This window comes from Ranitomeya imitator, chromosome 4 (assembly GCF_032444005.1).
Source record: "Ranitomeya imitator isolate aRanImi1 chromosome 4, aRanImi1.pri, whole genome shotgun sequence".
NCBI classification, from domain to species: domain Eukaryota; kingdom Metazoa; phylum Chordata; class Amphibia; order Anura; family Dendrobatidae; genus Ranitomeya; species Ranitomeya imitator.
In genome coordinates this window covers 524476778-524503784 of record NC_091285.1, presented here as the reverse complement: position 1 = coordinate 524503784, position 27007 = coordinate 524476778, and the positions used below count along the sequence as shown (strand labels likewise).

The 27007-nt window shown below is 45.6% G+C and overlaps 1 protein-coding gene across 1 annotated transcript; it reads right to left on the bottom strand.

The window, feature by feature from the left end:
* Nucleotides 1-658: 658 nt before the first annotated feature.
* Nucleotides 659-18845, bottom strand: PDIA3 (protein disulfide isomerase family A member 3). Its single transcript, XM_069766141.1, has 13 exons — nt 18517-18845; nt 16606-16684; nt 8817-8934; nt 7126-7233; nt 6900-7029; nt 6691-6810; nt 5658-5783; nt 5306-5488; nt 4784-4892; nt 3763-3891; nt 1946-2025; nt 1672-1729; nt 659-1105 (listed from the first exon to the last, which is right to left on the bottom strand). Exons 1-13 carry the CDS (start codon nt 18660-18662, stop codon nt 995-997), a joined length of 1497 nt encoding a protein of 498 aa, XP_069622242.1. The 5' UTR covers nt 18663-18845; the 3' UTR covers nt 659-994.
* Between the last annotated feature and the right edge of the window lie 8162 nt (nt 18846-27007).

Sequence of the window (27007 nt, the reverse complement as noted above, 5' to 3'; positions counted from 1 at the left end):
ATGACGTCACGGTCATGGGACCACGACGTCATCACAGGCCCTGCACTAGAAAGACCTGCCATGACGTCACGGTCACGAGTGCGATGTCATCACAAGTCCTGTGCTCATACCAACCCTGGGATCAGAAGCTGCCGTGGACTACAAGGGCTCCCTCGGAAAGGTGAGTATATGTTTTTTTTTTTTTTTAATTTTTTAACCTGTGACAAACCTGGCTGGGCGCTATACTACGTGGCTATACTACGTGGCTAGGCAATATACTACGTGGACATGCATATTCTAGAATACCCGATGCGTTAGAATCGGGCCACCATCTAGTTTGTTATAATTTTATCTCTGCACAGGAACATCCCCCCCCCCCCCTCCCCATCAAAATTGTGGAACTTGGAATTTTATTCCAAGATCTATCGAACAACAAGTACTTTGTTCATGGGACAAGCCCTTTAATTTATTGTCAAAGTGAACAAAAAGGGAATCTTGTGCTCCTCCAGTACAGTAGATGCAGAGAAGGAGATGTTGCGCTTTCACTGCGAGAGCAGCTGTGGCGTGCATTCAAACAAAAAGATGCATTTAAATGGAGAAACATTCCGGGAGAAATATTTTGGTTTACCATAGACCACGGGCATCGCTCAAACAGCAGGATAGATTAGTCAGACAATAATTAAGGTGGGGGGTGTTTATTGTCGAATCCGTTTCAAATGTACAAAAGAAATTAAAAAAACAAATAGTAACAAAACAAATACCAAATTTTAGAGCCCCCACCCAAACCACATCCCTCCCAGCCTAGATGGAAAAGTGGTGCCCCCATAGGCAAGCCACAGATTCAGAGGTCCTTGGATCTTTCCAGCAGTGCATCTAAGAAATCATCTCTATTTCAACCGACAAATTCCCTTCAGGAAAGTGTTACTTCAGTGTCCACAATGTGTTCCCATTAATTCCCAATAATGTCAGGATGACAACCCCAACCTGCAGAAAGGCTGCTTTGACACAATCGTATTTATAATTCTTCTTTCTTCTTCTTTTTGGGCTTTTCGTCATCTTTCACTATTGGAGGATTTGAAGCCTCCTTCTTCAAGTAGCTGATGAAGTCACTCACCTCTCTGCCACCCTATAATCAGAGCAACACACATTAGGAGCTTCCGTTTTATCCCTTGGCAGATAAGTCATGTCTGCTCCTCCATATTTCACTATCATATTGTTTAGACAATCCAAACAAAGCAATTTATGATGGAGAAAGCAAGCAGAGTATTAGGTGTGCAGCTAATGCAATGTATGCGGGCAGCTCTAGGCCATGTTCACACAGCATTTTTGATATGTGAATTTTATAACAGATGAGCTAAAAAAGAAAGGAAAAAAAAAAAAAAAGATATATAGATATATATCTATATCTATATCTATATATATATACACATATACATATACACAAACACACTTTAGATACTGTTCCTATTCATGTTAATTGAAAATCTACTTTGTTGTACATATAGAGAGTCTGACTTTATCGCAACAAAGTTTTCAAAACTGTCGCTAGAAAAAGAAAAATGTTTTCTGAACTGGATTTCTCTTGACAGACTACTGCTAAACCCTTACAGGACTATTATCTGTAACTGAGTGATAGCAAGTGACTAGGAGCTCCCAGCTAGCTACTTTTGTAATTTTAGAAGATCATCTCACCTCATATCTCTTTGGACTTTGCTTACTTCCAGCTGGTGCAAAGTAAATAGTGGGAAACCTGGAAAAAGCAAAAAACTCTTCAAAAATCAGTAACAAACACTCCACCATCTGCTACAGGGGTGTTTCTGAATGCATGGGTAACAGGCTTTTGGTTGTTTATTACCACCAATGTGGAAGAGGTCCTTTATGTGGATAGGTTGAAACCAAAATCAGACCAAAAGAAAGAAAAAAAAAATTCAAATCAAACATTGTCTGAAACCACCAATTTACTTACCCTCTGACTTCATAGTAAGAAGGCACATCATTAGCAGTGGCATCCATCTTAGCGATAACAATGTTTGGATCATCGATAAGCTATGTAACACAGGAATAAAGATAAAGGTTACATTTGGAAGGGACAAGCCTTTATCTATTGATAGACAATAGTCAGGAAAGAAAACCTGTTTCTCTGGGTGGGTGAATTTTCTTTTAAATTTGTGGTATGAGTTTTCTACTTGATACAAATGCCCATGTGGATTTTTTTTTGTTCAAATACATTTTTATTAAGAATAACAGTACAATTAACATGTTTCATTTGCATTTTCAATACAGAGTATTTTTCCCCCCTCTCCCTTCAAACAGCCCCCTTCGATCCCAAAGCCCCCCTCCCCCACCCCACAAAGCAGCTCGTCTTGTTAATTACTACCATCATTAAAACAATTGAGTGTCTAATCCCTCAACCAATCGTATAAGCCACACTTCACATTACTATCCCATAGCAATCCATGGAGACCACATTTTATTGAACGTTTCAGTTTTCCCTTTCTTCTTATAAATCCCTTTTTCTAGTGTCAGGCCCTGTTTTACGTACTGGAGGAATTCTCCTCTTGACGGCGGCTCTTCCCTAATCCAGTTTCTAGCTATCACCTTCCTAGCCATATACAACAATCTGGCTATAGCTATCTTTAGATGTTTATCCACTCCAATCTCATCCACGCATCCCAACAAGCATACAACTGGATCCCTTGGCACCGTGCATCCATACGCACCTTCCATACGACTTAAAACTACCACCCAAAAGGCAACCAACCTCGGACATGTCCACATCATATGGAAAATGTCTGCATCCGTAGACTTACACCTCGGACATTCAGAGTCATTCCGCAATCCTGCCTTATATAGCACCATCGGAGACCTATAAACTCTGTGTATCACATAGAGCTGTGACAGTCTATACGGTTCACTCAGCGACAGTCTTGGGATCCATTCCAACACCGACTCCCAAGTCTCATTATCCATTGGGCCCAGATCTCTTTCCCATTTAGCTCTCGCCATTATTGGAAACCCCAATAGGAAAGTGTGCAACAGATCCCTGTACAGAGTGGATATGACTCCTCCAGTCGTCCCGTCATTACACACATACTCCAGTACTATATCCCTTTGAATCCTAATACCTCCGTTCCTACTCTGAGCTCCAAAAGCATGCCTCATCCGCAGATACTGATACTCCCCTGCATTTCCAAGGCCAAATTCCGCCTGCAATTGGGAGAATGGTTTCAGTTCACCTTGCTCAATTATTTGATACACATACTGAATCCCTTTGCCCAGCCATTCTAGCAATACCCCTAATGCATCAAATTCTTTCAGATTGTTATTATGCCATAGCGGCGAGTATCTAGTCAAGTCCGTGATCCCACATACATGCCTCAATCTACTCCACAGCTTGCGTATCAACAGCAAAGTCGGGTATAGCTTCCCCAAACTCTCCAAGGATCCATCCTCCAAACATTGCACCACGCCCATGTGGATGTTAGGGCACCAATATCTCCAAATAGCACTATTCTGCCTACTAATATTAGAAGGAACTTTGCAGGAGAATAAAAAACCCTACATGAGAGATCTTATGTGTTTTTGTAAAAAAAAAAAATTAAAAAAAAGTCTGCGCTTTTCACATACAGCACATGTCCTGTCCATTCAGCTCCTTTGTCCATAGTAGATAAATCAAACAAGTTGGAATAATGTTTCAACTGTGTGGCCAACTACAAGTTATGTAAACTAACCTAACTTAATAGTGCATGTCAAAATATCAGCGAGGTGAACATTCAGGCATACCTTTTCTCCTAGTTCCTTGTACTTGGGTTCCAGGTTTTTGCAGTGTCCACACCACGGAGCGTAGAACTCAATTAGAACATCCTTGCTGTCATCATTTACTATTTCATCAAAGTTTTCAGCTACAATGACCTATGGAAGTCCATGGGAAAGAAAAAAAAATATTTTTAGAATTTTTTTTTTTTTCTTACAATTGCATTACAAGGGCAGTTTTGACATTCTTGAAGTCAAGGTCAGGAATTGAGCGAGAGGACACAGCCAGTACTAGTGAAGGCAAAAAAAAAAAAAGGCAACTGAGCGCACACAAAAAAAAAAAAAAGTCATGCAGCATCTTACAGATCAGATTTTATGCTCTTTAGCAGAGGAGTCTGTTGTATATCACGGGCCATGGTGCTCAAATTGACTTAGGCCTCTTGACCCAAACTTTCAGCCTCATAGGTACACACAAGACTGCAAGGTGGGTTTGGTAGACCCCCCTCTGACTGGGCATTAAGATTCTTAAATAGACAAGGAAATGCAGCCATCTGAACCGGACCTTGATAAAATGCACACAATATAGAAATCAATTAAACACCACAGGACACACTTAGCTGTGGTTACAGATTCTGCCAAACCATTCTGATGTAGTAATCCTTCAGAAATCTACAAAGTGTAGAAGTTAATGACCACATTTCATAAAATCTGGAGTTTGGGCAGGGAGCTGAAGATGCATCAAATTCATTAAGAGGCATTGCGCTGCCAGGGACGGGCATACATTTCTGTTGCAACCTGCTCCACTTTTGTGGAGTAGATTATAATGGCCGACATGCCTCTTTCTTCCTTTTTTTATTTTTAAATAAATATATAAAAACACCCACACAAAACGGCCAGGAATGAAGTAAAAACGGAAGTTGTGCAAAAGTTTCACAACATTTCAAGCAGTTTTACCCCAGAAAACATTCATGCTCTGCTCGATGAATCAGCCCAGTAACTATATTCCTCCATTCAGACTCAAGATCCTTTGTGGTGTTGTTGCTGCTTTTACCTTGACTGGGCCATCATTGCTTTGAGGAACAGGTTCAGACTTCATGTATTTCTTCAGCTGACCATCAAAGTAGCTTTGAAGGAAGCGCTCCAGTGCCTTTCCATCACGGCTAGTAGAGGGGAATCACAAGACAACATTTATTCAATATGTAGATTTCCTTGTGGAGTGGGAACTACACAGACAATTCATAGCCTGTAATGATGAGGGCATGCTCGTGTCCCAACAGGGTTTTTGGCATGCTCGAAAAAGACGATCGTGTCGCCGCAGCTGCATGTCTCACGGCTGTTTGACATTAACACCTGCAGGGACTGCCTAACAACGGGCAATCCCTGCATGTGTTGCAGACATGCAGGAGCGGGGACGCTATTAGGACATGAGCATGCTCAGATAACACATTATCAAAGCATGCTCACTCATCACTAATAACCTGCCTAAACAGTATGCTGGCAAAAAGGGGATTTCTAGGCTTGGCCTGATTTGCATTACTCCGTGAAACTATGGTATATTAGACTGTAGACTTACGTGAACTCCTCCTGCATGGCATATTTATCTCCTTTGGCCGTTTTAATTCCAACAACAGGAACATCTCCAGCACTGGCGTCCAAACCGAATTCAGTCACTTCGTGGGCAAACGATTTGCGGTTGGCAACAGCAAAATTTAGTTGGTGGCCGGCATCCAGGAACTTCTTTGCCACCATCATTACTCTGGAATTAAAGTTTCAATGTCATAAGTATGGTCACCTGTAAACGGTACTATGCATATACAGCATGTTATACTCTACAATTAGGTAGGTTACCATCAGAAGTTTGCAAGATACAGAATAAGGGAGAAAAAAAAAAATTCTACAGCCAAAACTAATGAAAATGCAGTGACCTATTTCTCCAGTAGTTGGAGCCCTTGGGATTCTTCTCATAGTCCACATCAAAATAGGCCACCAGCAGATCCTTTCCTTGGATTAGTTCCCTGTTGTCTTCATTCATGTGAGGGCAGATACCAAATCTAAAAAATAAATAAGTATTTTTTCTTTCTTTCTCCATTTTATGCATGACACTCTGAAATGTAGTTTAATTGGGAAAACTTAAAATACATAAAGCAGCAAATGCGTAGAGTTTAACATCATGGCCCTGAATCACAAGCATTTTACACAAGAAATTAGAATAAGACTTTGAAAAGTTACAAAGTTTTTTTTTTTTTGCCAGGCTGGAAGCAATGCAAAAAAAAAAAATAAAAAATTGTGATTTGGTGTATTCATGCCAGTGTCAACCATCTCCACAAAAGTGAGTGGAGACAGGATGTAGCAACAATTTATGACCAGACATGGTGTACCTATGCACATACCCTGGCAGAGCTTGGGGTACGCGCATATGTTCAGAATTTGAAATAGAAAAGTCTGCAGAAAATACTGAGGTGTTTGCAAGCAAGACGCTGCATGAAATATGCGCTCGTTAAAATGGGTGAAGACGCTGAAAGAATTGACATGCTGCAGATTTGAAACAGCTTTAAATCTGCATAAAAAAAAATAAAAATAAAATTAAAAAAAACGCAACATGTCCATGAAATAATATTATTGCACAATATCACAGACAATATTTCAAAGAATAAAGCTTCTCATGTCAGGATAATTCTTTATAAATTCTTGAATTGTTCTATTGGTCATGTGTGACAACATAGGATCAAAGTAGGAGGAAGAAGAAACATTGGAAATTATTGGGGCACAGTCTGCACACTAGACCCAGAGACATTATCATCCTCTCGCAGTATAGTCTATGGATCACTCCCATATTCAAGTGAGGGCGGCAAACCACCAAACTGCAGAGCCTTCAGCATCATACTGTTCAGTGAGATCTACGGGCCAGTACTCACACTGGCACCAGTACCTCAAATACCACTTCAGAGATCTACTTACATGTGATCCTGGATAAACTTCTTTATTTTGTGGGAAGTGATCTTCTCATCGGCAGGGAATGTGACCGAGATGTCTTCAAACTTGTTTGCAAGACGAGGTGGACGGAATAAGACGATACCCCTGAGCACAAAGGACAGATGAGCCTTTACCTTGACAATGTACAGCCCCCCCACCACATCCGTCACACCTACAGGACAATATGTACTTACTCTCCATTGGAATCATATTTATCCACAAGCTCATCTTCGTCAGTGTGCGCAAATCGGTATTTCTCTCTTAATGTATTGGCAGCTTTCAGAAATTCAGAATGAGTGGTGCCATACAGATCCCGGAAGAAGCCTAGGATGAGAGGAAGGAAAGAGTTAGTCTTGTCTTCATAAACCGGGACCAGTGATCGTAAACCAGAGAAGGGTAAATTTGCTTTGGGATCCTCACCAACTACAGATGCGTCAGTGTCACTAATGAACTTCTCAAAAGCTTCGACAGATTGTAGATCGACAGATGCAGGGCCGGCCTGTTTCTTCATTGTGCTGATAATGCCATCTAAGGAAATACAATGAGGTAAAGTGTATAAATGATTGTAAGAATCACTCAGATCCCCTCATACTAGACTGGCACAAGATCACAGCAGTCATTCAACAATGCCTCTCCATAGGTATAGATGGAAATGCCCACAAATCGCTATAAAAAAAGGATTCATGGCCCGTTATATTTAATTAATATCCAAGAGCCATGTGTATCAAACTGTACAAATTAGTCTTTTTGAAGAAAGATTTGGTAACGTTACAAACTGAGAATAGTCATTACCATTTATACCTTAACAACTCAGGGAACGTTATGCATGCAAAGTAGACATGTAATGTCATAATGGAAGCAAAAAGCCCATGTACAGTGGTCAGAACGGAGCCGCTTTGCTTGAGTGTTACAAGCCAGTAATCTCTAGACCTAGGACTAGCCTAAATATACACGCTTGGTAGGGAATATCTCACCGTCTGCAATCAGCTCTAAAGGAAGTTCTAATTTTCAATCTTATTTTATTATTTTGTGCAGACAGCATAATAGACTTGCAGAAGATATTACATCCAAGTGTTTTACTATAAGGCTACAATTGCATTAGCACGTTACTGGGAATGCTAGTTTCCAGATTATCAGCCTGTCTAAAGATACTTTCACACTAGCGTTGTTTGGGATACATCGCAATGCGTCGTTTTGGAGAAAAAAACGTATCCTGCAAAATTGCTTGCAGGATGCGTTTTTTCTCCATAGATTAACATTAGCGACGCATTGCGACGTTTTGCCACACGTCGCAACCGTCATGCTGTGGCGGACTGTCGGCACCAAAAAACGTTGCATGTAACTTTTTTGGTGTGTTGTGTCCGCCATTTCCAACTGCGCATGTGCGGCCAGAACTCCACCCCCTCTGGGCATCCGCTGCCCCCGTTGTGCGGCGCTTCCACAGTATGCGTCGGTACGTTGACCCGACGCATTGCGACGGGCCGAGTACGACGCTAGTGTGAAAGTAGCCTAAACAGGCTATTCAATCAAAAGTGTGAATTGCTCATTTGTCAACATGTGAAACGATTGTTAAGCTTGCTTAACTACTTATGGACCACCTAGAGATGAAAAAAAGTTGGGGTGGGGGGGGGTGGGGAGGACGGGTTTCCAGAATCTACAGTTTTAAAATGTCAGTGCATAGTAGTGCAGCTGCATGACACTGTACAGAAGGCAAAGAGGGCAGATGATCAATGGATGTAGGGAAGAGGAACGCTGGATTCGGAGAAACCCAGACAGCTATGCAGCCAGTAGGTTGAATTTGTCCTGTAATTGGGGCAGATAAACCAGCTCCAGTTACAAGAAAAATAAAGCATTTAAAAAAAAATATATATATTAAGTGTTGACATATCCTGTATCAAAAGGTTTTCGTGACCTTATGAAAGGTACAGTGTGAAAGCAAAGTTATTTACTAGAGCTGGCCCTGACAACTTTTTTTTTCCCCTTGACTTAATGAAGCCATTGCTGCAGTGATAATGTGCAGGAACCGTCTGGTTTATGTTGACTCCCACATGCAGAAATCCCTGTACTTTTATACAATCTTCTCTTATCCTCTACTTAACAGTTCATCTTACCAGCAGACCGAGGACCATCATAAGATCCAGAATCTTCACCGTTTCTGAAGATTTTAAGCGTAGGGTAGCCGCTGACTCCATACTTGTTGCAGGTGTTGGAGTTAGCAGTACAGTCAACCTGAGGAAAACATTTTAGTCAATTTAAGACAACATGCATGTTGTGGCAACTTCTAATCACAATGTATAAGAACAGAGAAAAAAAAACGACAACTAATAATAGTATGCACATCCTTTAGGCTATGTGCAGACATCAGGATTTCTTGCAGAAATTTCCTGAACAAAACCCAACATGTTCTGCAACAAATCCGCATGCGTTTTTTTCCCCCCCGGAGCTTCTCAATGGCGACAAAAACGCAAAATTAATGAACATGCTGCGTTTACCGCAATGAGTTTTTTCGCGGGAAAAAAAACGCATCATGTGCACAAAAATTGCAGAATGTATTAAAAATGATGGGATGCTTATGTATGCATTTAAGCGTTTTTCCTGTGGAAAACGGACGGAAAAAACACGAAAAATCCTGAACGTGTGCACATAGCCTTATAGTAAAATAGAAAAAGAGGGATGTTTGGTACTCACCGTAAAAATCTTTCTTGGAGCCTTCACTGGGGGACACAGGTAACCATGGGTGTATGCTGCGGTCCTAAGGAGGCTGATACTATGCAAAAAAAGGAAACTAGCTCCTCCTCCGTAGTATACACCCACAGACAGGCACAAAGTACCTCCGTTAGTGTTAAAGCAGTAGGAGAAGCAGCCAAAAGCTCAACATATGTACCATTACAACAAAGAAGGCACATAGACCACATAATTGTAACAGTAAGGGAGGGTGCTGTGTCCCCCAATGAAGGCTTCAAGAAAGATTTTACGGTGAGTACCAAAAATACCTTTCTTTATCGCTTCATTGGGGGACACAGGTAACCATGGGACATCCCAAAGCAGTCCCTAGGGTGGGAAACAGGAAGATCCAAGGAATAAATGAGCTCAAGTCAGTCGGTGGAAAACCGCCGCCAGCAGCACCTTCCTTCCCAGGCCTGAATCAGATGAGGCATGTGTATGAACCTCGCAAAAGAGGGTAAAGATAACCAGGTTGCGGGTCTTACAAACTGGAAGCAAAAACCTGGTAACAAAAAACCTAGGAGGCCCCCACCGCAGCGCGGAGTGAGCCTTCACCCCCGGAAGAGGCTGTTTGCCCGGAAACTCTCCTGATAGACATAATTTAACTAAGACGACAACTGTCCCAGACAAGAGAAAAAAATGTGATGTCTTGAACGGACTCAGTGGCGCGCTGCAGAGCGTAAAAGGAGAGGATAAAAAACCCATGGATCTATTGGAAGACAATAAGGAGGTGCCAGGTGGGCCACAACTTGAAGAAAATAGAGAATGAAAGGAAGAGAAAAGGACATGAGGACCAACCCCAGTCCACACTCCACTAGAAGAAGTCTTTTCAGTATTTGTAGTGGATACACCAGGATGCTGGTTTCTTGGCCCCAATCATGGCCTGAATGACCAGATGGGGAAAACACAAAGCGAGAGAGCGAGAGATTGTGACCACAATATTACCAGGGAATCTAAATAGGTGGGTAGCTGGTCCCGGGACCTGGTTACGAAGCAAGGAACCTCATGGTTTACCCGAGACGCCATGAGGCCGATGTCCGGAGAGCCAAATTTCAGCATATTTGGATGAAGACAGAGCTGAGCAAGCACCCACCCAAGCAGGACCCTGATGGCTCAGAAAATCGGTTGTCAGATTTTCTACTGTCAGAAAGTGCATGGCTGATATTGCAGAAACGTGACTTTCTGCCCATCGCCGAATTCTTGTTACCTCTAACTTAACCTGTTTGCTGCAAGTTCCGCCTTGACTATTTATGTAAGCCTCGGCCGTGGCGTTGTCCAACTGTGTGGAGACCGGCTGGCTCTGAAAGGGAGAATGCCACTGGTAAAGAGCAAAGAAAATTGCCCTGATCTCCAGGAGATTGGCATTCCAGTGGCCCTGGGCTGTGGGACGAAGAAAAAATGGCTCCCCAAATGAGGAGACTGGCGCCGGTGGCGAAGACCTGCCACCAGAGAGGAAGGAAGGACTTCCTACATAGGACTGATGCCGACAGTGTCACCAGGTGAGGGACTTCCTCATCTTGAGAGGTAGAAGCACGGGATCATGCGGGGAGACAACCAGAGGGCCAACTGAAGAGGACAGGCATGGAACTGGGCAAAAGGAATGGCTTCCGTGGCAACAATGCCTTTCCCCTAGAACTCATAAGCAGGACCGTATCAGAGATAAGCTGGTCGCTTTAGAGTACGGAACCCTTGGCACAGTAATGAAAACCTTCTCCTTTGGAAAGAAGACACGGGCTTGGGTCGTGTCGAACCTTATACCTAGAATACCCATGCTCTGAGCAAAGGTGAGGGAGAACTTCTCTGTTTATAATCTAGCTGAGATGGACCAGGATATCTTGAGTAAACTGAAGACTCCGGTTGCAGTTTCAGTGGGACTGCTCCTTAAACAGAAGATCGTTCAAGTAGGGAAATATGAAAACACCCTTGGAGAGAAGGATTTTCCTGACCGCTGCCATGACGTGAATAGTGTCTGGGAGCAGAGGCTAGGTCGCAAGGAAGGGCCGAGAACTGATAAAGACCCTCCTGGATCGCAGACCATAGCTTAAAAGACAGAACTGAACATCTCAGGTTAACAGGTCCAAAAAGGGAGGGAGCGATCCGCCTAAAGGAATAGAGTAGAACCCTGAAAACCGTACGTTCCTGGAAACGGGTACGATCACTCCTGTGCGTGGTAGGTAAAGGACAGCCTGAAGAACTCCTGGAGCCTGCACTGTATGTCTTGGTGGGCAAAAAAAGAAGGAAGCTTCTTCCTGGAGAAGAAAGGTTGATTTTGTAGCGAAAGTCGCTATCTCTCTCGAGATTGAAGCAACCTTTCCTATTAAAAAGGACATTTAGACATGGACCGGGAAAGCAAGGTGCTTTTCCGGTCGGTGGCATCCGAAAATATTTGATCCAGCCTGGATCAAAAAGGACTAGAACTTTGGAAGGCAAAGGCATATATCAACGATGTTGCTGGCAGCCGAGGCAGCTATCTTTCTCAAGAATGAAGCAACCTTTTCCTATTAAAAAGGACATTTAAGCTGGGACCAGGAAAGCGAGGTGCTTTTGCCACCGGTGACATCCAAAAATATTTGACCCAGTTCGGATCCAAAGGTCCACAGCCTTGGAAAGCAAAGCCAGAGTGCGGCGTATAGCAATGATGTTGCTGGTAGCCGTGGCAGGTGAACCAGTTGCATCAAAAGGGAGCGATCACGAGAGATATGCCGGCATGGTGATCTGGTCTGCCAGATCTGTCTGACTTAGCCAAGGATTCAATCTGTTCGTCTGAAGAATCTGTAAGCGATGCACTGATCAGTAAAGATAAGGTTGTTTTGGAGGACAGGCGAGAAGCCGGAGGATCCACATTAGGGATTCTGCTCATTTATTGTGTAGCGTCTCCCAATCCAGGAAGCGCTTTTCAGGGTGTTCCCAGTGTTTAGACATAATCATGACAACTTCCCTGTGATTAGGGAAAACTCCGGGAAGGACATTTTACCCATTTGAAAGTAACGGAGTGCTCCTGAGCAGGTGCCTCGTCCTCCCTTAGGTTCTGAATTTTGGTTATCTGCCAAGATGAGACTATTGAGCATATCTTGCATCTTCCAGGTCTGGTCTGTACCGAACTCAGACTGAGAGTCCATATCCAACCCAAAGGCCGCCTCCGAGGAGGGGCATGGGATGAGGTGTGCCTCCAAGAGAAGGTAGAGGGGCCCGCAGGTTCCTTTAGTTTATTCCCGATTTGTCCCTGTGAAGGTCGCGGTCAGGTGCGTGCGAATCACCGTGAGAGGTGTTCGGAGCACTGGTGGCAGAAGACGAATGGAGATGTCTTACCAGGACCTGGACCAGGGACTGTGGGACTTTAGTCAGATCTGAGACCGACTGACATGGCAACAGCCCACTCTGGAGGGAGGGGAATGCTCTCGTCCCAGGCATTGGGAGGGTTTCTCTGAATGCCAGTTCTGTTTTACAGATGGCGCAGGCATTGCGGATTATAGGGACAGGAATGGGCCTCCCTGAGATTGGGCATAAGTGATAGCTCTCTCTGGCTTTAGCCCTAGTCTAAGCCCTTATGAAGAGAGAAATTAACCAGCCTGGGCTGGTCATACCTGATAACAGACGGCGCTGCCCTGTTGTGCCCTTTGGAAGACGATGGTGACTGCACGAATCTTCATACGGTTTCGAATCTTCCCACACCTTGCAGACAGACACACTATGTCCCCCCTGCGGGGGGCGTGTCTCGGGAGAAAGGGAGAGAGAAAAAGACACTCATAGGCCAGGAGACAGGGCCTCAGCGTACGGCGTGCCAAAGTTAGCCGAGAGTCCAGTAAGGAGGCGTGGCTAAGCAGAGGGCGACCGCTTATTGGCCGGGGACCCAGTAATTGGGCGTGGCTACACAGTCTGGGAGGAGGCCCCAAAGCCGGAGGCTAAATTAACAGAGGACATGTAACTATGCGAAGCCTCGGCACCTGCAATGACAGGACCGGAATATGGCATTAACCAAAGTCCAGGTCCGGTATGAAAGTTGGCCACGTCTGACAGTATCAGGTAGCAGGGGCCCAAAGCCGGGGGCTAAATTAACGGAGGACATGGAATTATGCAAAGTCTCGGCACCTGCTGTGACAGGGCCGGAAACGGCATTAACGAAGATCCTAGTCAGGAGTCCTTCCTATTGGCTGTGCCGCCAGAGGAGTGCACCGGGCAGAAAGAGGAGGCCCCTTTATAGGGAGAAAAGTTCGTAATAAGTGTGCTTAATGCGGGGGCGGTAACGAAGAAAAGATGGCCGATGTCGTTCAGTGACGTCACGTTCTGGCAAGCGTTCGAGGGTAAACGGTGAGGCAGGCGGGTAGCTGCCAGGGATAGAGAAAAGGAAATACCTGTAAGGCTGTGTGCACACGTTGCGGTTTTTCCCAATAAGAACGCTATAAAACCGCAAAAAAAACCGCATACAATAAGCACCCCATCATTTAGAATGAATTCCGCATGTTTTGTGCACATGATGCGTTTTTTTTTTTTTTTTCGCGAAAAAAAAAGGCATCACGGTAAAAACCGCAGCATGTTCATTAATTTTGCGTTTTTTTTTTTTTGCAGATTTCCAACTACAAAATGCATTGGGAAATGTCTGGAAAAAACCGCATGCAGATTTCTTGCAGAAAATGTCCGGTTTTTCTCAGGAATTTTCTGAGAGAAATCCTGAACGTGTGCACATAGCCTAAAGGTGAGTCCCGAATCCCTCTTCACTGACTAGGTTAACATCAGGAGCCCTCAGGGTGGGTGAGGGTCACTGGAATCCGGGATCCTCCTTCCCGCACCGTCTCCGGACAGTGCAGAAGATGGCATCAACCCCTTACAAGAAGGGGGGAGGTCACCACTGGTGACCACAGTCTTCCTCTCAGCCCTCTCCAAGGAGAGGGGTGAGGAGGGGAAAAGGCTAGGACTGGCCACCAGTAATCACCCTGAAACGCCCGTAAAGGTGACAGGGGAGAAAGTCCTGCCTGCGGGTCCGAGAGTGGGCAATGGAGGTGATACCACACTGCTCTCTCGGTCACACAAGTGTGGGAAAACAGGGTGAGAAATTACCTCCTATTACCCTGAAGCTAAAGAACCTGAAAGACAAAGGGAAAAGATTAATAAAACAACAGGTGACCTGAAAAGGAAAAGACGGATCTGGGATCAGATCCAGGTCTGCCTCCTACAGACACTAAGCTTAAACTGAGGTACTTTGTGCCTGTCGGTGGGTGTATACTGCTGAGGAGGAGCTAGTTTCCTTTTTTGCATAGTGTCAGCCTCCTACCGACAGCAGCATACACCCATGGTTACCTGTGTCCCCAATACAAAAATACAAAGAGCAGCCCAATAACCCTCACCCCAAAGAAGACAGGTTAAATGGACCCATGAATAAGGCCTATACATACAAGAAAACCAGCTATAATAAGCCATGCCCATAACAGATATATACACAGTAGATTGGGCAATTATGAAAGCGGTGATACCAAATAAGTGTATGTTTGATTTATGTGTGTATAATGATGGTACCGTTCATTACAGTAATGAATAAGTACCTGCCTCCACTCCCATAGGGGTGGAGCCGCACATTCATTACTGTAATGAGCGGTACCATGTGACCGCTCAATGCTGGAAGAAGCTGCCGGAGCCCGGAGAACCAGGAATGTGCAGGGACCGCGCCAGGAGCAGGCGAGTATAACGGATGCATTGCACGATATTCGCCTGTCCGCGTTCCACCGCCCTGCTCAGTCTTCTGCGTCCTCTGCAGTGATGCTCAGGTCAGAGGGCATGATGACGCGATTAGTGCGCGCGCCACCCTCTGCCTGAAATTCAGTGCAGAAGACGCAGTGGAGCCCAGCGGTGGAACGGGGAAAGGTGATTAAAGCAAGTGCCGGGGGCCAGAGCGACAAGATGAGAGTATGTGATTTTTTTTTTTTTAATCGCAGCAACAGCACATGGGGCAAATGTCTATGGAGCATCTTATGGGGTCATAATCAACGTTTGTGCAGCATTATATGGGGCATATTTTAATATGGAGAACCTTATGGTGCATATTTTGCATGGAGCATTATATGGGGCCCATCATGAACTGTATGGAGCATTATATGGGGCTCCTGATTCAATATGGATATTCAAAAACACAACTTACTGATGTCTCAATTCATTTTACTTTTATTGGCATCTATTTTTATTTCTGACATTTACTGGTAGCTGCTGCATTTTCCACACTAGGCTTATACTTGAGTCATTAAGTTTTCCTAGTTTTTGTGGCAAAATTAGGGGGGGGGCCGTTTTATACTCAGGTCGTAACTACATCTCTAAACCCATATCAAGTCTCAGGGGCACAAAAAAACTGGATCATATATCAACCACAAAAGAGAAACACAGTATAGAGTGCCAATATATCATAGATTTTATTAAATAGTTAAAAAAAAATCAAGCAAAAAGTACCCAAGGTAACTGCTAAAAGCAGGGACAGCTACTACTAATGTATACAACAAGTTGTTCCAAAACAGTGCCTGCATATAAAAAGTTAGTACTGATCCAAATCACAAGCACATCAACTACATAGTGTAGGGGTATTGCGCCCTGTCAGAATCAATGATGGCAGTGTAGTAAGATAATAATAAGCAGCACTTACATGGAGTATATCTTATGTGTGGCGTCCCCGCCGCACATTTCGCTTCTTCGACGAAGAAGCGAAGTGTGCGTTGTGGCGGCGGGGACGCCACACAAGATATACTGCATGTAAGTGCTGCTTATTATCTTATGTGTGGCGTCCCCGCCGTCCCAACGCACATTTCGCTTCTTCGTCGAAGGAAGCAAAACGTGCGGCGGGGACGCCACACATAAGATATACTCCATGTAAGTGCTGCTTATTATTATCTTACTACACTGCCATCATTGATTCTGACAGGGCGCAATACCCCTACACTATGTAGTTGATGTGCTTGTGATTTGGATCAGTACTAACTTTTTATATGCAGGCACTGTTTTGGAACAACTTGTTGTATACATTAGTAGTAGCTGTCCCTGCTTTTAGTAGTTACCTCGGGTACTTATTGATTGATTTTTTTTAACTATTTAATAAAATCTATGATATATTGGCACTCTATACTGTGTTTCTCTTTTGTGGTACAGGGGACTTTTTACTAGAGCACAAGCCACAGACTTGGAGAGAAAAGAACATGGTACCTTAGCCAGCGCAACAGTTCCCTTCAGCTTTGTGGCGGCTTCCTCATATTCCGGGGCAAGCTTCTTACAGTGGCCGCACCTAGAAAAAAAAAAACAATCGTTTCTAAAACCAGCACACTACGGAGCACAGATGTCCGCACAGGACACAGCGACACGTGTAACATATCAGATTGTGGGATTTCTGCAAGTGATGTTTGAGACTAGCGATTACCCGGACTCCGCTCTTCTCGCAGCACTCTTACAGGTAGGCATGTTATACACCAGGAGACGATGGCTACACCTAAGGCTGCATCGTACATCCGGCTTTTTTTTCCTCCGTCGCAATCCGTCGTTATGGGCAAAAAACGGATCCTGCAAATGTGCTTACAGGATGTGTTTTTGCCCATAGACTTGTATTAGCGATGGATCGTGACGGATGGGCACAGGTCGCATCCGTTGTGCGACGGATCCGTTGTGTTTTGGCGGACGCAACGCACAAAAAAAGTTCAATGTAACTTTTTTTGTGCGACGCGTCCGCCATTTTCGACAGCGCATGCGCGGCCGAAACTCCGCCTCCTCATCCCCGCTCACCACAATGGGCAGCCGATGCGTTGTAAAACTGCACCCGCTGCCCACGTTGTGCTACAATTAGCACAACAGCCGTTGGGCCGACGGTTTGCGACAGCCCCGTACCGATGGAAGTGTGAAAGTAGCTTAAGATGCTGCAGTATCTCTTTCCGAGGTATTTTTAACGAGTCAACAGGGGACAAATCTTCCTCATTACTAGAATTCGCCCAACATCAGGTGCTACCCATGGCCTTCATCTTTTCATAAGAACTGTGGCGATGTCCAATAATCCTATAGTTTATAACAAGGTGGCAGGGGATGGGGGTGCGGGGATATTATCATGATCATTTTAAAGTGGCAAAAACCAAGGCTAAACATTTTTTTTTTACTTCCATGTGATGCAGTAGACGAAGCAGGATCATCTTTTTTAATAGAGTAACAAATTCCAGTATAACAAATGACTGCCATAAATGGTGACGATAAAGGCGGCCTATAAGAGCCTCACTACATACAGGGAAGCTATTGGGCAGGGGGCCATACATGTAATCACAGCAGCCAGTATATAGGATCGTGCTGCCTCCAACCATACAGGATGAGGAGGAGGAAATCCTGGAAGACATCACACACCGAGCCAATCCAACGCAGCCACCAAAGACCGAGCAGCCAATCAGAAGCAGACACCACAGCAAGAACACGCCCAGCCCTGCCAGCAGAGCAAGGGAGGACGGGAACAGTAGTTCACAAAGTGACATCACCGCTGCACGGGAAGGAGAGCAGAATCTGCCAGGACTACAAGTCCCTGCAGCCTCACCCTGACAAAGCACCCAGGGACTAAAAGTGAAACAAACCCCAAACAGAAAGTTGTCACAAATTGTCAGACTCCGATCCATAATAATATATATATTATATAACAGCAGGGGCTTCTATACTGGAGCTAGGACTCAGCGCAGCAGTGCAGGACCTGGGGGCAGCCATATAACATCACAGGATGCGGCATTCCCAGTGCAAGGGCAGGAGCTACACCAACAAGTCCCCACCACTAACTATAGGGGGACAAGAGCTCTGGGGGCAGATATAGATACATACACACTGCCTGGGACAGTGCTATTAGCTGCTCTATACAATCACTGACCCTGCAGACGTCTATGGAGGAGGCTGACAGACAGGGGCACAACTAATAGGTGCAGGGGTCGCACTCACAGCCTCAGCATTGGGGCCTCAGCTGCACCGGGCCGAGGACACGAGGCTTTCAGGCACTGCTGCGCCCTATATGCGGCCATGTGCTGCAGGAGACGCTGCACCTCCTCCTCCGGCACTGCAGGGATGGCACCCGCGCTGCAGGCTCAGCCCCAGGACCCCACTCACCAGGGAGCAAAGAACTCCACCAGGATGACCGGATACTGGGAGATGCTGCTCTCAAAGTCGTCGTCTGTGAGGTCCAGGACATCCGAGGCCCTGGCGGTGCCGGCGGCCACAAGGACCAGGACGCTGAGGAGGAGGCTGCGCGCCATGTCGGTGTCAGAGTGCAGCGCGGTGCGGAGCTCTCAGCAGCACTGCCGGACCTGGACTACAGGGGAAGCCGGGGAGAGACAGGGAGAAAACCTGCCGGAAGTAGCCGCCACTGGACCTAGAGCCGGAGTGTGGCATGCGCTCATTGGCTGCCGGGCGATGACGCCATCAGTCGGAGGCGGGGCCCTGGGCTCAGTCCGCTGCTGGGCGTAACCACTGAGAGCCAACGGCGTGGAGGCGTGGTCAGGCAGGGGCGGGAAACTGTGCGAGCCAATAGAATGAAGACCTAAAGGATCACGTGTTACAGGTTGCAAGGGGGCGGGTCCCGAGATAGAAGCAATTGCAAATGCTAGGCCAAAGAGATGCGGATCGGGTATTCTAGAATATGTATGTATGCAGTGTATGTGTGTATATGTATGTATGCAGCCACATAGTATATAGCACGGGCCACGTAGGATATAGGATGCAAACGTAGTATATAGGAGCCATGTCGTATATAGTAAACACGCAGTATATAGCCCATCCACATAGTACATAACAAAGCCCACGTAATATATAGCACAGTCCAGATAGTATATAACAGCCCACGCAGTATATAGCCCATCCACATAGTATATAACACAGCCCACGCAGTATGTAACACTGCCCACGTAGTATATAGCAGCCACACAGTATGTAACACAGCCCACGTAATATATAGCATAGCCCACATAGTATATAATACAGCACACGCAGTATATAACACTGGCCACGTAGTATATAGCAGCCACGCAGTATATAACACAGCCCACATAGTATATAACACAGCCCACGCAGTATATAGCACAGGCCACGCAGTATATAGCACAGGCCACGCAGTATATAACACAGGCCACGCAGTATATAACACAGCCCGCGCAGTATATAACACTGCCCACGTAATAGATAGCAGCCACGCAGTATATAACACAACCCACGTAATATATAGCACAGTCCAGATAGTATATAACACAGCCCACGTAATATATAGCACAGCCCACATAGTATATAACAGCCCATGCAGTATATAACACTGGCCACGTAGTATATAGCAGCCACGCAGTGTATCACACAGCCCACGTAGTACACAGCAGTGTGGGCACCATATCCCTGTTAGAAAAAATATGTAAAATAAAAAATAGTTATATACTCACCCTCCGGCGTCCAGCGAAGCTGGCCCGATGCGCCAGCTACTGCCGCCAGCTTCCATTCCCAGCGATGCATTGCGAAATTACCCATATGCTAAGTCTTCTTTGTAATTTCACAATGCATCGCTGGGAACGGAAGCTGGTGGCAGCCGCGCGCATCGGCGGACGCCAGAAGGTGAGAATAGCAGGTTTTTTGTTTTTTATTATTTTTAACATTAGATCTTTTTACTATTGCTGCTGCATAGGCAGCATCAATAGTAAAAAGTTGGTCACACAGGGTTAATAGCGTTAACGGAGTGCGTTACCCGCGGCATAACGCGGTCCGTTAACGCTACCATTAACCATGTGTGAGCGCTGACTGGAGGGGAGTATGGAGCGGGCGCCGGGCACTGACTGGATGGGAGTAGGGAGGGACTAATTCTTGGCCGGGCTGTGCCCGTCGCTGATTGGTCGCGGCCTGGCGGCGGCGGCGACCAATCGGCGACGCGGGATTTCCGTTACAGACGACAGACAGAAGTACCCCTTAGACAATTATATATATAGACTAGATGGTAGCCCGATTCTAACGCATCGGGTATTCTAGAATATATATGTAGTTTATTTATGAAGATTTTAGAATAATGCATTGAATACACAGGATTCGGCCGACCGCGACCAATTAGCGAAGCGTGGTTCAAATCCCGCGCCAATTCGCAGCCGGACTGCGCCTGTCACTGATTGTTCGCGGTCCGCCACGTAGTATATAACAGCCCACGTACTAAATAGCACAGCCACATAGTATATTGCACAGCCACGTAGTATATTACACAGCCCATGGAGTATATAGCACAGCCACGTAGTATATAGCACAGCCCACGGAGTATATAACAGCTCACGTAGTAAATAGCACAGCCACGTAGTACATAGTACAGCCAAGTAGTATATTGCACAGCCATGTAGTATATAGCACAGCTACATAGTATATAGCACTGCCCACGGAGTATATGGAACAGCCCACGGAGTATATAGCACAGCCCACGGAGTGTATAACAGCCCACATAGCATATAACACAGCCACGTAGTTTATAACAGCCCACATAGCATATAACACAGCTCACGTAGTATATAACAGCAATGCACGTAGTATATAACACAGCCCACGTAGTGTATAACACAGCCCACATAGTGTATAACACAGCCCACGTAGTATATAACAGCCCACATAGTGTATAACATTGCCCACATAGTATATAGCACAGCCCACATAGTATATAGCACAGCCCATGTAGTATATAACAGTCCATGTAGTGTATAACACAGCCACGTAGTATATAGCACAGCCACACGTAGTATATAGCACAGCCACGTAGTATATTGCACAGCCAAGTAGTATATTGCACAGCCACGTAGTATATAGCACAGCCCACGGAGTATATAGCACAGCCCATGGAGTATATAGCACAGCCCACGGAGTATATAGCACAGCCCATGGCGTGTATAACAGCCCACATAGCATATAACACAGCCACGTAGTTTATAACAGCCCACATAGCATAGCATATAACACAGCCACGTAGTTTATAACAGCCCATGTAGTGTATAACACAGCCACGTAGTATATAACACAGCCCACGTAGTATATAGCACAGCCACGTAGTATATGGCACAGCCACGTAGTATATTGCACAGCCCACGTAGTATTGCACAGCCCACATAGTATATTGCACAGCCACGTAGTATATTGCACAGCCCACGTAGTATATTGCACAGCTCACGTAGTATATAGCAATGTGGGCATCATATCCCTGTTAAAAAAAAAAATAATTAAAATAAAAAATAGTTATATACTCACCTTCCGTTGGCCCCCGGATCCAGGCGAAGCGTTTACCGATGCTCCTCGCGCGCTCCGGTCCCAAGAGTGCATTGCGGTCTTGCGAGATGATGACGTAGCGGTCTCGCGAGACTGCTACGTCATCATCTCGCGAGATCGCAATGCATGAAGCGGTCACCGGAGCGTCGCGAGGAGCGGGAAAGGCCTGTTCTGGATCCGAGGGGCCGAGGACGGTGAGTATATACAGTAACTATTATTTATTATTTTTAATATTAGATCTTTTTACTATTGATGCTGCATAGGCAGCATCAATAGTAAAAAGTTTGCCACACAGAGTTAATAGCAGCGTTAATGGAGTGCGTTACACCGCGGCATAACGCGGTCCGTTAACGCTGTCATTAACCCTGTGTGAGCGCTGACTGGAGGGGAGTATGGAGCGGGCACTGACTGCGGGGAGTAAGAAGCGGCCATTTTGCCGCCAGACTGTGCCCGTCGCTGATTGGTCATGGCTGTTTTGCCGCGACCAATCAGCGACTTGGGATTTCCGTGACAGACAGACAAAGACAGACAGAAAGACGAAAGTGACCCTTAGGCAATTATATAGTAGACTAGATTGTGGCCCGATTCTAACGCATCGGGTATTCTAGAATATGCATGTCCCCGTAGTATATGGACAATGATGATTCCAGAATTCGCGGAAGATTGTGCCCGTTGCTGATTGGTCGAGGCAACCTTTATGACCTCATCGTCGCCATGGCAACCATTATGACATCTACGTCGATACTGTGCCGTCGCTGAATCAGAAACGTGGGATTTCTACGTCCTTTATGACATCATCGTCGCTGTGCCCGTTGCTGATTGGTCGAGGCCTGGCAACCTCGATCAATCAGAGACGCGGGATGTCTACTTCCTTTATGCCATCATTGTCGCTGTGCCCGTCACTGATTGGTCGAGGCCTGGCGGCCTCGACCAATCAGAGACGCGGGATTTTCAGGACAGACAAGACAGACAGACAGAAAAACCCTTAGGCAATTATATATATAGATGTGCCCATCATTCTCCGCTACAGCCGCTGTACAGAGGACCATTGCTCTGGAGGAGCCGAAGGACTATGGGTCCTGTCCAGTTGACACCAGGAGCGTCCCAGCTTCCTTCACTGTTCTCAGCAATGGAGATTTATCCCCTTATCTAAAAACAATATATCCCATAACATCCAATCACAGCACAGCTTTCATTTCTTATTCTATTCTTGAAAAATGAAAGCTGCAATGTGATTGGTTGATATGGGCAAGAAATGCAGGTTTTAGGCCGCTGACAATGTAGTGAGGTGAGGAGCTGAGCATTTACATCCGCTCCATTCACTGCCTATAGGACTGCTGGAGATTGCAGGCAGCGCTACGGCCGTCAATCCCATGTACAATGGCTGCAGAGGGGGGGGGTGAGGCTGTGCATCCTTCCTCCATGATGGGGCTCTGCAGTGCTCAGTTCCTGGGGGCCGAAGCCCAGCTCTGGTGCCAGCAGTAACCACATTACCACAAGTTATTTACAGCCAAATAAATCACTGGCTACAAAAGTGTTACATTGTTAGGCCGGCCTCACACTAGCGAGTTTTACGGACGTAAGAGAGGTGCAGAAAATACGGATTGCATACGGTACAATGCTTCTCTATGCCCCTGCTCCTATCAGCCGTATTTTACTGATCCGTATTATACGGTCTTCTACGGCCGTAGAAAATCGCACACCAATTTTTTCCGCCATTTATCCCTTAAATTTAATAGCTAGCCAAATTTTGCACATACACACTACTAACATTAGTAGTGTGGAATATGCAAAAAAAATGGGGATATGAGATGGTTTACTGTATGTAAACCATGTCTCATATCATGTTGGGTTTAGGAAGGAGATAGCAAAAGCCGGCAATTGAAATACCGGCTTTCTGCTATATCGCGCTGAAGTAAATATATATATATATATATATATATATATATATATATATGTGTGTCTCACTGACATATATATATATATATATATATATATATATATATATACACACACAGTATATATGTTTTTATGATTTTTTGAGAACATGGATCCATTGCATGTCCGTATGTCAGTTTTGCAAGCCTGCGAGAAAATCTCGCAGTACGGATGCCATACGGATTACATACGGAGGATGCCATGGGCAAAATACGCTGACACACCCTGCCTACTGAGGAGATACGAACCACTATTTTGGGGACTTTTCTGAGTATTACGGCCGTAAATTACAGACCGTATTTTTATTCGCTGAGTGTGAGGCCGGCCTTAAACATTCAGGGTTATGTGCACACGTTGTGGATTCTCTGCGGATCCGCAGCGTTTTTTGCAGTGCAGAAACGCTGCAGATCCGCAATTGATTTACAGTACAATGTAAATCAATGAGAAAAAAAAATGCTGTGCACACTTTGCGGAAAATCCGCTGTGGAAACGCTGCGGTTGAAAAGAAGTAGCATGTCACTTCTTTTTTGTGAATCTGCAGCGTTTTTGTACCCATTCCATTATAGAAAACCGCAGGGGTAAAAACAGCAGCAAATCCGCAAGAAAACCGCAGCAAAAACGCACAAAAAACCACTGCGGAACCGCACAAAAAACGCGACAAATCCACAGGTGCGTTTTCTGCCAGGTGAGGCAGAATCCGCACCAGAAATTCCTAAGTCAAATCCGCAACGTGTGCACATAGCCTAAAAGGTACAAGATGTCAGCTACAGAAACCACAGTATGCAAATAAGCCCCAGGCCACTTCCTCCACCAATCAGCGTCACAGCTGACACCATGACGCCATTATATTTCAACTTGTCAGCTGTGTACTCCAGAGAGGCAGCACTCCAGAGGGAGAAGCAGAGTGCAGCGGACCAGAACCAGAACCAGAACCAGAACCAGAACCAGAACCAGGACCAGGACCAGGACCAGGACCAGGTGAGTATGTAGTAGGCTTTTTTTTTTCTTTTTTCATGTGTATGGGATGTTTGGGTGGGCATGGGGAGGTTATGGGGGTATCATGCCACACATGGAGTGTGACATGCAGTGTATATAGGAGAGGCTGTGTGGGGCTCATGCTGTATATGGGGAGGCTGTGTGGGGCTCATGCAGTATATAGGGAGGCTGTGTGGGGCTCATGCAGTATATAGGGAGGCTGTGTGGGGCTCATGCAGTGTATAGGAGGCTGTGTGGGGCTCATGCTGTATATAGGGAGGCTGTGTGGGGCTCATGCTGTATATAGGGAGGCTGTGTGGGGCTCATGCTGTATATAGGGAGGCTGTGTGGGGCTCATGCAGTGTATATAGGGAGGTTGTGTGGGGCTCATGCTGTATATAGGGAGGCTGTGTGGGGCTCATGCAGTGTATAGGAGGCTGTGTGGGGCTCATGCAGTGTATATAGGGAGGTTGTGTGGGGCTCATACAGTATATGGGGAGGCTGTGTAGGGCTCATGCAGTGTATATAGGGAGGTTGTGTGTGGCTCATGCAGTGTATATAGGGAGGTTGTGTGGGGCTCATGCAGTGTATATAGGGAGGTTGTGTGGGGCTCATGCAGTGTATATAGGGAGGCTGTGTGGGGCTCATGCATTGTATATAGGAGGCTGTGTGGGGCTCATGCAGTGTATATATGGAGGTTGTGTGGGGCTCATACAGTATATGGGGAGGCTGTGTGGGCCTCATGCAGTGTATACAGGGAGGCTGTGTAGGGCTCATGCAGTGTATATAGGGAGGTTGTGTGGGGCTTATACAGTATACGGGGAGGCTGTGTAGGGCTCATGCAGTGTATACAGGGAGGCTGTATGGGGCTCATGCAGTGTATACAGGGAGGCTGTGTGGGGCTCATGCAGTGTATATAGGGGATATCAGCATACTTAATTCTGCTCAATATTAAGTGATACAATTAATATCATTATCAATAATATAATAATCATAATATATCATGATTACTATTGAGCAGAATTAATTTTGGCCTATTGGTTCGGCCCTCCACAACAGTCAGTCTCTCATGTGGCCCCTCGGGAAAATGAATTGCCCTCCTCTGGTGTAGACCAATTCTGATAACTGGGCTATGGATTCAGGGGATATTTATACTAGATACCAGGCTCACAAAACATGTAGTATGTGCCAAAATCGTACAAATCCTGTACATAGTCTGCTTCACTCCACCTGGCTTCCCTCCTAATAGGCTCATCAGGAGTACTTACTGTGGAAATTAGTGTTTTATTAGTGAAGGATACCTACATTTTCAATTAACTTCACAATAAGCTGTCATGTGGATACACTGTTACTCATCATTATATGTATCTATATAATATACAAAAAATAAATAAAAAAGAGCAGTTATTTTGTTTTTCTTTTTAGTGGGTCCTTGAAGTTACTTTTCAATTTTTCAGTAGGGGTAAGCCTCTGAGGTATGGGCCCCTGGTGTGGAGGGGTGTCTATCATGGTATATCCCCCTGGTGTGGAGGGGTAGCAATCTCTGGTATGGCCCCCTGGTGAGCAGGGGTAACCATCTCTGGTATGGCCCCTTGGTGCGCATGGTTAACCATCTCTGGGATGGCCCCCTTGGTGCGCCGGGGTAACAATCTCTGGGATGGCCCCTTAGTGTGCAGGGGTAACTATCTCAAGTATGAACCCTTGGTGTGGAGGGGTAACTATCTCTGGTATGGCCCCCTGGTGTGGAGGGGTGTGAGACTGATCACAGGCCAGAGCCAGAGAAAACAAAGCCAGTGACTCACCAGCGAGAGATACGGTGATGTAGTCACCCACAGCAATGGAGTGTTATGGACGATCTGGCTGCAATCTGGAGGATAACGTTTGCCTTTTTGTTGTGAGTTGCCAAAATGAAGACTTTTAAGTTGGACTAACCTGGGTCACTGCCTCTTCACCGCACTGTGTGAACATCGCTGCATTACAGCACACATTGAGTATTTGGTCAATTTTTTTTACCTCTGATTTTGTAAGCCAAAATCAGGAGGGGAATCAGAAGGAAAAGTATAAGGCCTTAGTCACACTACAGCGAGATACGGCCGAGTCTCGCTGGTTAAATACAAGCTCTGGCACCGGCACTTCGGAGCAGAGCGTGCGGCTCCATGTATTGCTGTGCGGCCGCACGCTCCGCTCTGGAGTGCCAGTGCCAGAGCTTGGTTTTAACCTGCGAGACTCGGCCGTATCTCGCTGTGTGTGATCCAGGCCTCATAGAAACACTTCACCACTTCTGTATTTATCACCCACTCCTGGTTTTGGCTTACAGATACTGAGGTAAAAAACTCACCAAATACTCAAATGTGTGCAGGTGGCCAAAGGAGTTAAATAGGCAGTCTGTTACAGACGGCTGTCACTGGAGATAACATGG